At 40.1% G+C, this 13,274-nt stretch overlaps 1 protein-coding gene across 1 annotated transcript in view; it reads left to right on the top strand.

The window, feature by feature from the left end:
* The window catches only part of trhr2 (thyrotropin releasing hormone receptor 2), a 32,361-nt gene extending 19,727 nt beyond the window's left edge, over positions 1 to 12,634 (top strand). The window contains exon 5 of the mRNA XM_031285543.2: positions 11,547 to 12,634. Within this exon, the coding sequence (XP_031141403.1) occupies positions 11,547 to 12,140 (594 nt within the window). The 3' untranslated portion in view covers positions 12,141 to 12,634. The remainder of the gene's footprint in view (positions 1 to 11,546) is intronic.
* Positions 12,635 to 13,274: the final 640 nt, after the last annotated feature.

Here is a 13,274-nt window from a genome sequence, read left to right as displayed (position 1 = left end):
CCAGGACTGAAATATAAGGATTATCATTCTACAGAAGAAATAATTAATATTTTTATTTTAATTACTGGCTTTGACTCCAGTACACTTTTTCCTGCTTCCAACATTACATGATTGCTGATATATCAAACTAACTTTTCTTCACTTTCCTGGAGCACGAGCGGATAGCATACAGGAACATCGCAACTGTTGTGTATATTTATGTCTAACTTCTACCACTTGTAACTTATTATGTAAATACCTGTGTAATGTACCTCATATGCCTATTACCAGGGTACCTGTAACGTTACGCCTATAAAGTATATCTTCCTCACAAAAACTGACCAATATATTTATTACAGCCAATAGATTACTACAATCACAATAAAGTACTCGACAGGGGAACAAACTTCGACACAACCTCGGTTGACTGCAGCAATTTTTAAAAAATGTTGACGACGCTCTGTACAGCATCAGGGGGAGTTTCAACAGTTTTGACTTTGACTGTTTTGCATTACATGATTACTGGATATAACTAGACTGAGTAAATCCAGCCTGATCTGCCAGCGATTTGATTTTGCCCTGTAGCTCAGGCTGGAAACCTGCACATCTTTCTGTCCTGCTTCCGTTACAAATTTGCGGGAACCAATCACAAACTGGCTCATCCACCTGGCGTGCTTTTTAACACGATGACGATAGAGAAGCGATCAAGCAGCTTTTTGTTTACATTCAACATGGCGGCCGCCGAAGCGCAACACCGGATTGTTGCTCTGATTGGTTGAAGTACTATCCAATTGCGTACAGAGTCATTTGAACTATGCCCTTTGATCACACCTCTTGTGCAGAGAAAATACAGACCAGACTCCCCAGACTAATGTTCAATCTTAAAAGATTGAGATTGGTCTGGTGATGGCCAGACTAGGATATAACGTTAACAAACAAACTTTTCTTCACATTCCCGTAGCAACAGCTGATTGCTGACATCGCACCAGAGACAACGCCGCCGTCATTAAACTAGTGTTAACGATGCAATATCGTTGACGAAAAAGACAACACAATGTTTTCTCTCTCTCTCTCTCTCTCTCTCTCTCTCTCTCTCTCTCTCTGCACACACACACACACACACACACACACACACACACACACACACATACACACACACACACACAAACAGTCCGGAGCTAAACGTGAGTTTGTCTCTCTACTCGCTCTGTTTCTGGTGGTTGATGAACGCAGTGCATGTGCTGATTAGCCCTCTCTAGGATGGGTAGCGCACTGCCCTGAGTCCATGGCGCTAATGTAGTAATAAAATAAGAACAAATTGTGGAAATTAACAAAAATTAGAGGAGATTTGTTTTTATATCGCTTTCTGTATGAGGCCCAATGTCTCTGCAGAAAATCGATTTTACTTCTGGACTGCTGGATGCCTTGAAAGGACTGCTACTGCAGCTGCAGTTTCTAGAGGTAACTCACAGAGGTTGTACAAAGTCACAGATTAAAGAATAACCATTTAATTTATTGGGTCTTGAGTGCTTTACTGTCTCATGCAACCTTTAGCATAGCTTGTTTCTGTGTCACTGTATGCTTGTGGGACACTCATGCGAGAGCAGAGAGACGATCCCAATCTCATGTGTTCAAGTGGCTCCATCTAGGAACAGAATATTTGCATAATGTGATTTGGGATTTACATTGAAGTGTGCTTAATACCACAGATGATTTTACTCTCTCAGTTCTTCAATAGGCTCTTCATGGTCTTTCATTCATCGTTTGATAGGCCAACTCAATCTGATAGGAGTTTGATAAATTTGTGTATGCCAAAGAATGGCACTTTTATGATTGGATATTAATACAGTGTGGTGTGAGATTGTATAGTTTTAATCTCTGAGTTTCTTCATGTCTGTGATCTCCTCAAGTGCAAATTGAGGTGGAGAGATGGGGAAGCTTGGTCATTGTTGCCCTGGGCGAGTCCACAGCACAGCTTTTTATGAGTGGGACGAACTATTAGATTCTGGATTCTAGAGTTAAAAAGATGAATCAATTAACCGATCAGTTGTCAACTATTAAATTAATCGCCAACTATTATGATAATCGATTTGTCGGTTTGAATCATTTTCTAATGGAAAAAAACTCACATTTTCTGATTCCAGCTTCTTACATGTGAATATTTTCTGGTTTCGTTACTCCTCTCTGACAGTAAACTGATTATATTTGGAGTTGTGGACAAAACAAGACAGTTGAGGATGTTGTTTAGGGCTTTGGGAAAACACAGATCAACAATTTTCACAATTTTATAGACCAAACAACTAATCGATTATTCAAGAAAATCGATTAATCGACAATGAACATAATCGTTAGTTGCAGCCCTACCCCCCAAGGAGGACACGGAGGATTAAAGAAACATGATGGACTCTTCAGAAGAGGTCATTATCTTCACTCCAGTTTCTAGCTTTATAGCAACTCATTTTGCAATGGCTTGAATGTAACGGATGTTCATAAATATAAAAAAGTTACACACTAAAGCTTTAATGCCAGTCACGTATCCTGCCGCCACATATTTACAGTCATAATATGTATATTCAGAATGTCACCCCAATGCTTTCTGATTTCTGATTTTTTTTTCTCATTATGGCATTGCAGACATAATTAGAAATGATCTCCAGCCCGCCTCCTTCGTGTTCAATTAAACACTTTGTTGTGTAACGTAACTACCTGCTGAGGTGGCTGTCACTAGCTCACCGTTTAGGGCATGGACACAGACCCTTATCTCAAATTGCATTTTGCTGAGAGGAGGCGTGTGCATGATACCTGGTATCAACCTGGCACACTGAAGGCAGTTGACTTGGCTGCAGGGTGAGGTTGGGAGGCAGGTAGGTGTGTTATTGGCGACTGATAAGACATCATCATAATCACTTGAGTCTTACAGGCTTGCATGGGTTTAGAGATGGCTGAGCCGTTACCATGGTTACCAGCCAGTGGTGTGGTGGGGTGGGAAGGAGGGTCAAGGCATGCTGAGGTTGTTGTACACACACACATAGCTTTCTGAGACACTGCAGGGCTTTGCCATTTGAGGTCGATTGTCCTTGCTGTCCATTTAGTTCTTGCTCTATTGATTGGCTGCCATTACTTATGTTGAGTTCCAATGTTTTTGATTTTTCGTGTTCCCCATTGGCCTGAATATAAAATTAATTGAATCAATTTTATATTCAGGCCAATGGGGGTTCATTGATTGAACCCGCCCCCCATTTCCTTCTTTTCCTGTTGGGAAACGTCGATCAAGATATTTATAGCCAAGGAGAAGATATTTCCCATCTTTGAAGCCTTTTCTCTTGTAAAAGTGAAACATAAAATTCTTACATAAAAGCAGGATGTAAATCACACATTTGTGTAAATACTCACTCTGTCTCTTGAAATCAGTCAGAATTTTTTTTCTTATTACTGGCAGCTACAAAAAAGTCCCAAGGAACATGTTGTCAGTTGTGAACAGGTTTTTTTGGAAATCATGCAGGTAGGCCTATTGTTCAAAACAATAAATCGAGCTGTAGGACTTTGTCAGACTCTTTTTAAAGTGACAACGGCAATTCCTGGCCAATATAGTCCCTAGTCTGTTTCCAGAGAAGATGTGCATAGGTTACACTTAGCTAACTAAACACTTTTAGGTCAGACTCATTAGCCTCGCAACAGTAAGGGTACAAATCAGTGTAATGTGCAGCACTCTCTCAATTCAAAAATATTTTCTGTTTGTTGTGAATGTCATTGTCTACTCATTATTCAGACCAAAAAGGAATAAGATTAAACTAATTAACTGTTTATCCTCTCTAATGTTAACTTCAATCATTAGCATGTCCAGCTAACTAGCTTAACAAGCGTTACTTCCAAGGCCAAGGAGCACATCAATAACTACATTAGTTTGTAGGGTTACAGGTTATGTACTGTATGTATATGTAAACACACACACACACACACACACATACACACACACACACACACACACAGCATTAGTTTACAATTTCTACTTATACACATAACTACTTTAAGTACTAACAATACAGTATCTCACAGTTCATTACATTCCTGTGTTTAAAATGTAAATTTATAAGATAGACGTCCCGTTCACAACATTAACGGAGTGGCACTATGCTAATGTATATATAGCTTCCATATTTTATTCTTTAAGTGTTAAAAAAATAAATTGTACCAGCAAAGGTATGCTGCAGTCAATGTTAAAAAAAGACCCATTTATAAATAGCACACCCATTGTGTAGTATTGGCCCACTGTGTAGAAGCCAGTTCAATGCTATCAGAATTGAGGTTAGCATTATCAACCCTGTCCTGCTCTTGAGGGTAGTTTACACTCCAGCAAGTCCTCATCCTCATCCCTTATCTCTTGCAACACTGAAAGTGAAAACGTCTTGTATTGTACGCTTTAACACAATAATGGTGCTGTTTCTTTATGTATTCTACATGGATCATCAGCTGGTGAGGATGCTGACCTTTTGCCTGAGATGTGTAGCTTTAGCCTCAGTCTTTTAGCGCATATTGCTGCTACCTCAGGGACACCTAATCTCTCAAGGAAATCCTGAGTGTTTGCTGTCCTGGCTCCTAAATGGTGGAACAAGCTCCCTACTGACATCAGTACAGCTGAAAGTCTTCGCTCCGTTCTGCTGCAGGCTAAAGCACATCTCTTCCGACTGCACCTTGGCTAAGAAGATGATGGTTATACAAAAAAAGAATTGCACTTACATGTTGCACTTACATGTGGCCCTTTTTAGTTTGGCTCTTTGAAGCTAATGTACTTCTTTTGTGATTCTTGCTGTTAGGGACCGTTCGGTATTTATGGAATGGACCACCGGAGGAAAATAGGGGAGGGTCATTTCTTTTTATTCTTTGTTGAATGGAGGGTCACCCAACATTTTTTAGTCAAGTCATCTGGCATGACCAGATATTTTATAAATATCTTAAATAACACAAAACAACTAAATGGTGGTAGGTAATACATCAGATTTCATATACTGCTTTAGTAAAAAAAATATTACCTGGCTGACGATGGAGCAGCAGGACGCAAAAAATGAAAGTTACTGTTGCACTATGTCTGAACATCTTGCCGTGCCAACCTTGCAATAAAGGTTTCCTAAATGCCATGTATATAAATGTGATGTCAGCTTACTAATTGATTGCGGGTTTTGTGTAGATTTGGACTTTTATACGTTTATTCCACTTTGTTTAAACGGCGAAGTGGAGAGGCCTCGTTCACCTGTTCGGAGCTGGCTGGTGAATGTGACACTCGTATCGGCCTTGCTGGATACACCGTGACTCTGTTTGTGGATCTACTGATCGCTGTGGATTACTTTTTCTTCGTGTCATTGGATTACGGCAAAATAGGGATCTTTTTTCTCAACGTGTCTTAACGTTTTATGGTGAGTTTGGAGAGGCATCTCAACAGACTGTAGGTCCAACACTGATTGTTCACTGTTTTTATTTACAATTTTAGTTGAATTTAAGTGTCGGGGCATTCCGCCACCGTCTGTCTATTGTGTTCCAAGACAGCCGTGCCGCGATTGGTTTTCATAAGGGCGAATTGTTAAATTGTTACAATGTAATTTAAAATCTGCTTTAAAAATAAACATATGTGTTTTGGAATATAATGTTCAGCTTCGGCAGCTTTACCTATGTGCTAAATATACGACTGAGGAAGCCTAGTGACGAGTCCATAGCAACCAGTGTTGAATTAGTTATTTCCCAGTGTCCTTTCAGAATGGTCTCAATGTTTTATTGTTTTATTTCATATGAATACTAGTTTACTAGAGGAGGAACTTAGTATCTGAAGTAATGCAGTAATGCATGAAGTGTGCATTTAGTTTCCATGCTTATTGTGTTTTCACAACAATGTTAGTGAGTAAATCTACTGAAATGGCCACCACACCATAACAGAGGAGTGTGATGTGTAAGATGAGAATGCAGAGGTTAACTCATGTATGTCATGGCTGTAAAAAAATCAAATGACATCTGTATATCTTTGCTAAGCGCAAGCTAGCACATAAGCGGAGGGTGATACTTCTTTTTCAAATCATTTTGGAGGGTCATAGAAAAATTATTACTGGCGAGGGGAGGGTCAAGTCTTTTTAGCATAAAGGTCCCAAAACTCCTCCGGTGGCCCCTTAAATAAATAACAGACAGTCCCTTATCAATTTGTACCTTCATGGTTGAATGCACTTATTGGAAGTTGCCGTGGATTTAGCATAGCTAAATTAAATATAATGTAATATTCATATAATCAAGTGCATACCAGTATTTAAGACAGTTTTCAGGCTGCTTGTTTTAAAATGATTCAGCTGGAAACATTAAAACAAGTGAGGCGGAGTAACACCCAATTCTGCAGCTCTATAAAGCTTTGTCATGGTGATAGCTGCTCCCTTCTCCTCTAACTTACTAGTAAAATATCTGACTACTTCTTCCACCACTGCAGTGGTGGAAGAAAAAAGAAGAAAAAAAAATGTATTGTATCTCTGAATTCTAATTAGTGATGCATTAATGTGTAAGCATCACTAATGTTGCAGCTGGTAAAGCTGGGTGTAATTTCATCTCCATTGTATACTGCCATCTTACAGTTTTTCCTCAATTGCTTAAACACATTTGCCCACTCTGACATCACATTTTCAAAACAGTTAACACACAGGATAAAACTGAAGCTCAATGGCCAAAATGACTCATTTTGTTAGCAAAATGCTCTAACACTCAAAACATTAAAAACATGCAACATAAGCAAATATTTCCATCAAACACCACAACTTGTGGTCAAATTAATTTATTATTTCAATCAATCATTACACAATGGACAACAAAATACAAAATACAGCCATCAATATGAAATATGACACTTTAGAAACTCAAATGGATACTGAAAAAAAAAAGAAAAAAAGCTATCAAAGGAAACTTATGGGTGGTAATACCTTTAAAAAAAAAAAAAAGATATATTTTATCTTTCACATTTAGTCCATTCGTTTTTGACGATTATGCCACAGGTTCTCATCAACATCGCATTGAATGTTTTCCCTTGCAATGCACCGAGGGAAATACCTCCTTGCATGGCGCATCCATCCCTGGCAGTCCTCTGCACCTATTGCCAGGCAACCAGCATTCATTGCCTCCAGGAGGGGCATCTGCTCATATGGCCGGTGATCATACACCTTCCACCTCCAAGCAGAGAAGAACTCCTTGATTGGGTTCAGAAAAGGGGAGTATGCAGGAAGGAAGTGCATCATAATACGAGGCTGTGCTGCAAACCATTCGTTCACAAGGCGAGAGTGATGGAAAGCCACATTGTCCCAAATTATGACATACAGAGTCATGCCAGGCCTCAACAGCCCTCTCTCTTCGGGTGGAATCAGTATTTCTTTCAATGAATCAAGAAATGTGATGAGGCGTTCTGTATTGTATGGGCCAATGGTTGGTATGTGGCAAAGGACCCCATCATTGGAGATGGCAGCACACATGGTGAGATTGGCACCCATCTGACCTGGCACTGTGACAGCGGCCCTCTGCCCAATGATGTTCCTCCCGCGTCTCCTCACTTTACAGAGGTTGAAGCCGGCTTCATCCACAAAAATTAATTTGTGAGGTGCCCCCTCAGCTTCAAGCTCCATAATTCTCTAAGAAAAAGTACAAATTCATAAAGCAAATTACAGTATTCCAGTCGCATGTAACTATGGTAAACAAGGTATTACAATAACAAAATCTGTACCTGCACATCCTGGAATCGTGCCTCCTTTACGATGTCAGAGTTTCTTTGAAATGGAACTCGGTACAGCTGCTTCATGCTGACATGGTGTCGTTTAAGGACTCGATCTATAGTTGCCAAACTCACACTGTTTATATTTCTAAATGCTCCCTGATCTGCAATTACTGCTGCCTGGATTTCACGCAGTCTGATTGCATTGTTTGCCACTACCATATCTACCATATCTACAATGGCAGACTCCTGTTCAATACTAAACATCTTTCCTCTGCCACCAGTGTGTGGTAATGTGTGGATCCTATAAAGTAAAAGCAAAAAGCATGTCAAAATTGACATTACTGTATGACAGTCACATAAATGGGATTGATAAAACATCTGCATTACTGTAGACACAGTTTGTTCTGCTAACAGGGCAATATAGTAAAGCTGAAATACACAGTGGTATACATTACAGTAACACTGTGAATTACCTGTTCTCATTCCGAAAAAGCCTGACAATAGATGACACAGTGCTCCGAGTCAGAATGGGCTGGACCCTTTGTCCAGCCTCTCTAAAGGACCAGCCATGATTGATGACATGGTCAATAATTGTTGCCCCAATTTCATTTGAAACTCGAGCTGGATTTTGTCCTCTTGCTGCTGCAGCTCCTCCACCACGCATACGGGCTCCTCTTCCTCTGGCCCCTCTGCCATGGCCTCTTACTCTATGGCCTCTTTGATCCATGCTTGCAAATAGCAACACAGAGGTGGCATCTTTTATAGATGGATGAGGACTGTTTGCTGATTGAAGAGTTGTGCAAATTAGTTTCACACAGGTGCATAGAGTTTTCTAATTATGCAAGTACTTTCTATCAGCTGTGAATAGATGTTTTCCTTTTGTTCACCACAGTGAATCCAATAGAGTTCGGGGTCTTTCAATGAGATCTGTGGTAACTGTTTTGACAAAGGGTGTGAAAAATGTGTGAAACAAATGAAAAAGTGTTAAAACATTTGCAAGAGAAGACTTCTGCTGTGCTAATAATGTGATGATGAAGATAAAGCGGATCCCAGTTTCATTTAGTGTGTCTTAGCAAATGAGAAAAACTGTAATATATAATAATATATCATAATGTATTAGTTGATTCATATTTCCATTTCATATGGTGCCATTTGGGCCTTGTTCAGACTGACAGCCCAAATCCATTTTTTGGCATATCCACACTGTATCCAGATGGATTTTGAAGTCTGGACAGTAAAACAACACATGGAATGCAATTTTTGCAAATCAGATCCAAATCACATTTGGAGGTGGTTTGAAATACGATTCCAATTGGATTTCTACAGAAGCTTCTTAGTCAGGAAACTCTGGCCGCTCTAATCGGATTTCAAAATGTCTTTTGTGTCACTTGTGTAGCCAAGGGTTATCACCTATACTTATGCAGATAATAAAACAAAAACAGAGTCTCTGTAGTTTGAGCCGGCGTGAACCAAGACAGCCTTTATTTACTTCCACTGTCAAGTGCATAATCTTTCTGATTTTACCTTTCACAATTAAAGCGCAACTTAAATTTACTCCGAGCATTCCGCTAAAGAGGCAACTCAACAAAATGCTTAACGTTACTCGCAACGAGATACACAACAACGACGTCAAGTCCAGAGTGACGGAAGTGATAAGCAGATGCTGCAACTAGAGAGCGCTATGGAGGACAACATGGAAGAGAACAACAGTCCACTGCGACTTGACAGCACAATTGGAGGGAGTAATAATGGCCCTCCATTTCTCAAGCTTCCTCGTTGGAAAGCTGCATCACCAGTGTATCTACACTGACACACGCCTACGTTGTTACCACAGCAACCCATTGAGATAGGTTGGTGATGTCTGTACACACAAATCCAATCTGATCGCTTGGAAATAACAGTGCGGACAGTCTGTCTTAAAGATCTGATTTGAGAAACAAATCTTATTTGCCTGCAGTCTAAACATAGCCTTGGAGTTGGCAGGAAGATTAGATGAGATTGGAGGACCTGCCTGTGGTTTAAGTGGCTTAAGGTGTTGATTCCAAGTGGGTTTGGCAGTACTAGGCAACAGTGATTGTAATTTAATTTTCTTATTAGTAAATTGGGATAATACTCAAATATATTTAAAGAAGCGTTTGTTAATACTCATTTGATTGATTGATTTGATTGATCGGTTATCCACACAAAATAAATAGTAGCAGGATTATTAGTTATAGTTGAATGAAAGTACTTAAATGGTTGCTGTTGATGCCTTTAAAATGCCATCAGTATTTATGCCATTTCTTTTAGACTGCTGCCTATTTGTGTTTGTAAGACCCAAATTTGTTGTTGTCAATTCAAGGGGTAGTTGTTTTGTGTAAATAATGTGGATTATATAAGGTTCATATCTGTTTATTATTCTCATTCATCACCATGCACTGGTCAAATAGTCTGGTGCAAAACAAGGTATAGCATAGTAGCCTCAGTTTGCATGCCTCTCTTCACATGTTTATTAGGACTGACACAAGCCTCTTATTTACATTATTATTTACATTTATGAAAAACTAAAAGTTCTGATGTAAACTATGAAGGTGAAAATGTCAGCTTTCATCAGGGGCCAAAACTTTTTGCTGAGGAGCCTGTTTTTTCCTACAGGCTGCTACATGCTGCTATTTGTCTACCAATAACTAGCTGGGGTGTCAAACATATAGCCGAACGGGTTAGAACGGGTCCACCAAAGGATCCAATCTCGCACACTGGATGTGACATTTTCAGAGAAGTCATTGATTTGAATTTTTCAATACTTCTTTTTTTTGTCAACTTTTTGTCCCCTATGATGGATACGCTATTACAGATCTCATGTGCATACGTACAGGCTACACACTGTCAAAAATTGTAGCCTGTACGTATGCACGATACAGGCTACACACTGTCAAAAATTGGTTGCTGTTGTACATGCAGTCCAGTTAACACCATATGCCAGCGGAAATTGTCAAAAAGGAGTGGGCACAGAATGTTTTCCAAGAAAAAAATCACCAGTTCCTATTTCTTCACAGAGGTAAATAGGAAGCTAGTGTTCTTGGTGTGTTTACAGCACCTTTCTGTGCTCAATGAATATAATATTTGGCGCCACTATCATTTCTTTTTCCATCCTGACCAGAATACAGTTGAAAACTGAGACATATTGTTGAAATTACACTAAATCTTCTTAAGATAACTTTGGCTGTTCATCAACTGTTTTGTAAATAGATTGTTCTTTAACTTTGGACATTTTAAAGATTATTTTTTGGGCATTTTAGGCCCTTTATTTATAGGACAGCTGAAGATATGAAAGGGGAGAGAGAGAGAGAGAGCAACGGGCCACAGGTTGGAGTCAAACCCACGGCAGCTGCGACGAGGAATAAACCTCTGTATATGGGCGCGCGCTCTACCAGGTGAACTACCCGGGAGCATAGTGTGGACTTGTCTAATTGTACCCCTATTATGCAATGGTTTTACTGGTCTGGCCCACCTGACATCAAATTGGGCTGTATGTGGCCCATGAACTATAATGCGTTTGACACCCCTGACTTAGAGGCTTTATTCCATAGACTATATAAAATATGGATGTAGTCTCCGTAATGTCAACCATAGTTTTCTGAAGAGCCAAAATGAAGCTGAAAGTGGGCAGCTGGAGCTGAGGCAGGGTGAATGAAGCCTACAGTCTATGCTCGCCTCAGCAGCTCAGTCCGTGGGGGCTTGGCTTGGGGACCAGAGGGTGGCTGGTTCAAGTCCCTGTTCAGAAATTGAATTTGATTAATAATTAAGTCTTTCTTTCTTTAATGGGGTCTTAATGAACTGTATCTCTGCTATTTCCCTACAGGTGACAAAGATGTTGGCAGTAGTGGTGATCCTATTTGCTCTCCTGTGGATGCCCTACCGGACTTTAGTTTTGATCAACTCTTTTGTGTCCACACCCTATCTGGATGCCTGGTTCCTCCTGTTTTGTCGGACGTGCATCTATGCCAACAGCGCTATAAACCCTGTGATATACAATGCCATGTCTCAGAAGTTTCGCTCAGCATTTCGTGGGCTTTACCGCTGCCAGCAGCCTGCGGGAAATCAGAGAACACTGTCGATGATCCAGACCGGCTTCGGTACTGTCCGAGAACCCCGAGCCTCCCAGGCCAATAGCAATGGAACCAATGAAAAGGCAAGGAGAGATATGAATACTGTCACTGATGTGACTACAAAGCAGAATAGAAGTGGTCATCAGGAGACAGCAACAGTCAATGGCAAGAAAGCAGACCATACCATCGACCTCAGCCCAGCCACTCTCAACTTTGGTGTGGGTCCAGCTGAGACGACGCCATCTGGTGATGAGGAGGTTGTTTGGCCTTCATTAAATGATACTACAGTTAATTTAGCAGAGAGACATACAACAAACGACCAGCAGGAAAGCATGCAAATATTGTAGGATATCTATGAATTTGTAAGTGTCACTTAAATCCAGTAAGAATTGAAACAACAAACTTATTCATTTGAGCTGTTTCCATCCGGTGACAAAACAGCCGTTGTTTACTCATGGACAGGATCCGTTAGGTAATGAAAAAAGAGAGAAGAAACCTGTGACTTGCATTCATTTCATGATGTAAAAGTGGTAGATTTCGCCTTGACCACTAAGGTTGCATGTAAATATGAAAGATGATGAGGAAATGGCATAAGTCACACTGTGGTATGGAAACACTCATAAATAATATAATTTCAAATATCAAAATATCTCATCCCTGCAACACTCTATTATAAATTCAAGGACAAACAACAGTGCAAATACCATAGTTTAAATAATTTGTCCTATCCTAAATCTTGCACAGACAAATTTGACGGGACGCAATTTTGTGTATAAAATGAAGACATAATGATCTTTTTAACATTGCCATCCATCACTAATTCTATGATGGTGCTCATGTTTTCTATGATGGTTAAAGAGGCAGAGTACTATACTACTATTTCTCTAGTACAATAGCAAGCACAGACTCAACGTTCAGCAAAATATTAAGTCAAGACAATTCTGTCCAGATTTAGTAGTTCACCAAACAGCGTTAAAGGTTAGATAGAAGGTAGTCTCGCTTTCCCAGACCCTCCTCCAAAGCGTGCTGAAGGAGGGTCTGGCTACTCTACATAGCATTCGGAGATGGGAGGAAAGCGTCGTCTGGTTTAATGGCATTTCTTTAAACCAATCAGAATCGTCATGGGCGGTGCTAAACTCCACACAGATCCGCTACAAAATAGTCATGCAACAGAAAACTCAGATTGGACAGATAGTCTAGCTAGCTGTCTGGATTTACCCTGCAGAGATCTGAGGAGCAGTTAACCATAGTCCTCACAAATCCACCAGAGTTTAAAACGCCAACACAAAGAAAGCCCAAGGCAACGGGTATCCGGCCTAAATGAGTGAAATCTGGCAGAATTTCCCTCGGCAGCGGATCAATCCCGGAAGTGGAACGTCAAGGATATAGACTATCGCAGCCTAAACGCACTATCCCCATTTAAATTGAATGGAAATTTTTTTTTAATGCAAAGTTTATTACATTATCCAATTAAGACATTC

The sequence above is a fragment of the Sander lucioperca genome, chromosome 7, assembly GCF_008315115.2.
Source record: "Sander lucioperca isolate FBNREF2018 chromosome 7, SLUC_FBN_1.2, whole genome shotgun sequence".
Classification (NCBI taxonomy): Eukaryota; Metazoa; Chordata; class Actinopteri; order Perciformes; family Percidae; genus Sander; species Sander lucioperca.
This window is presented reverse-complemented; position numbering and strand designations above follow the sequence as displayed.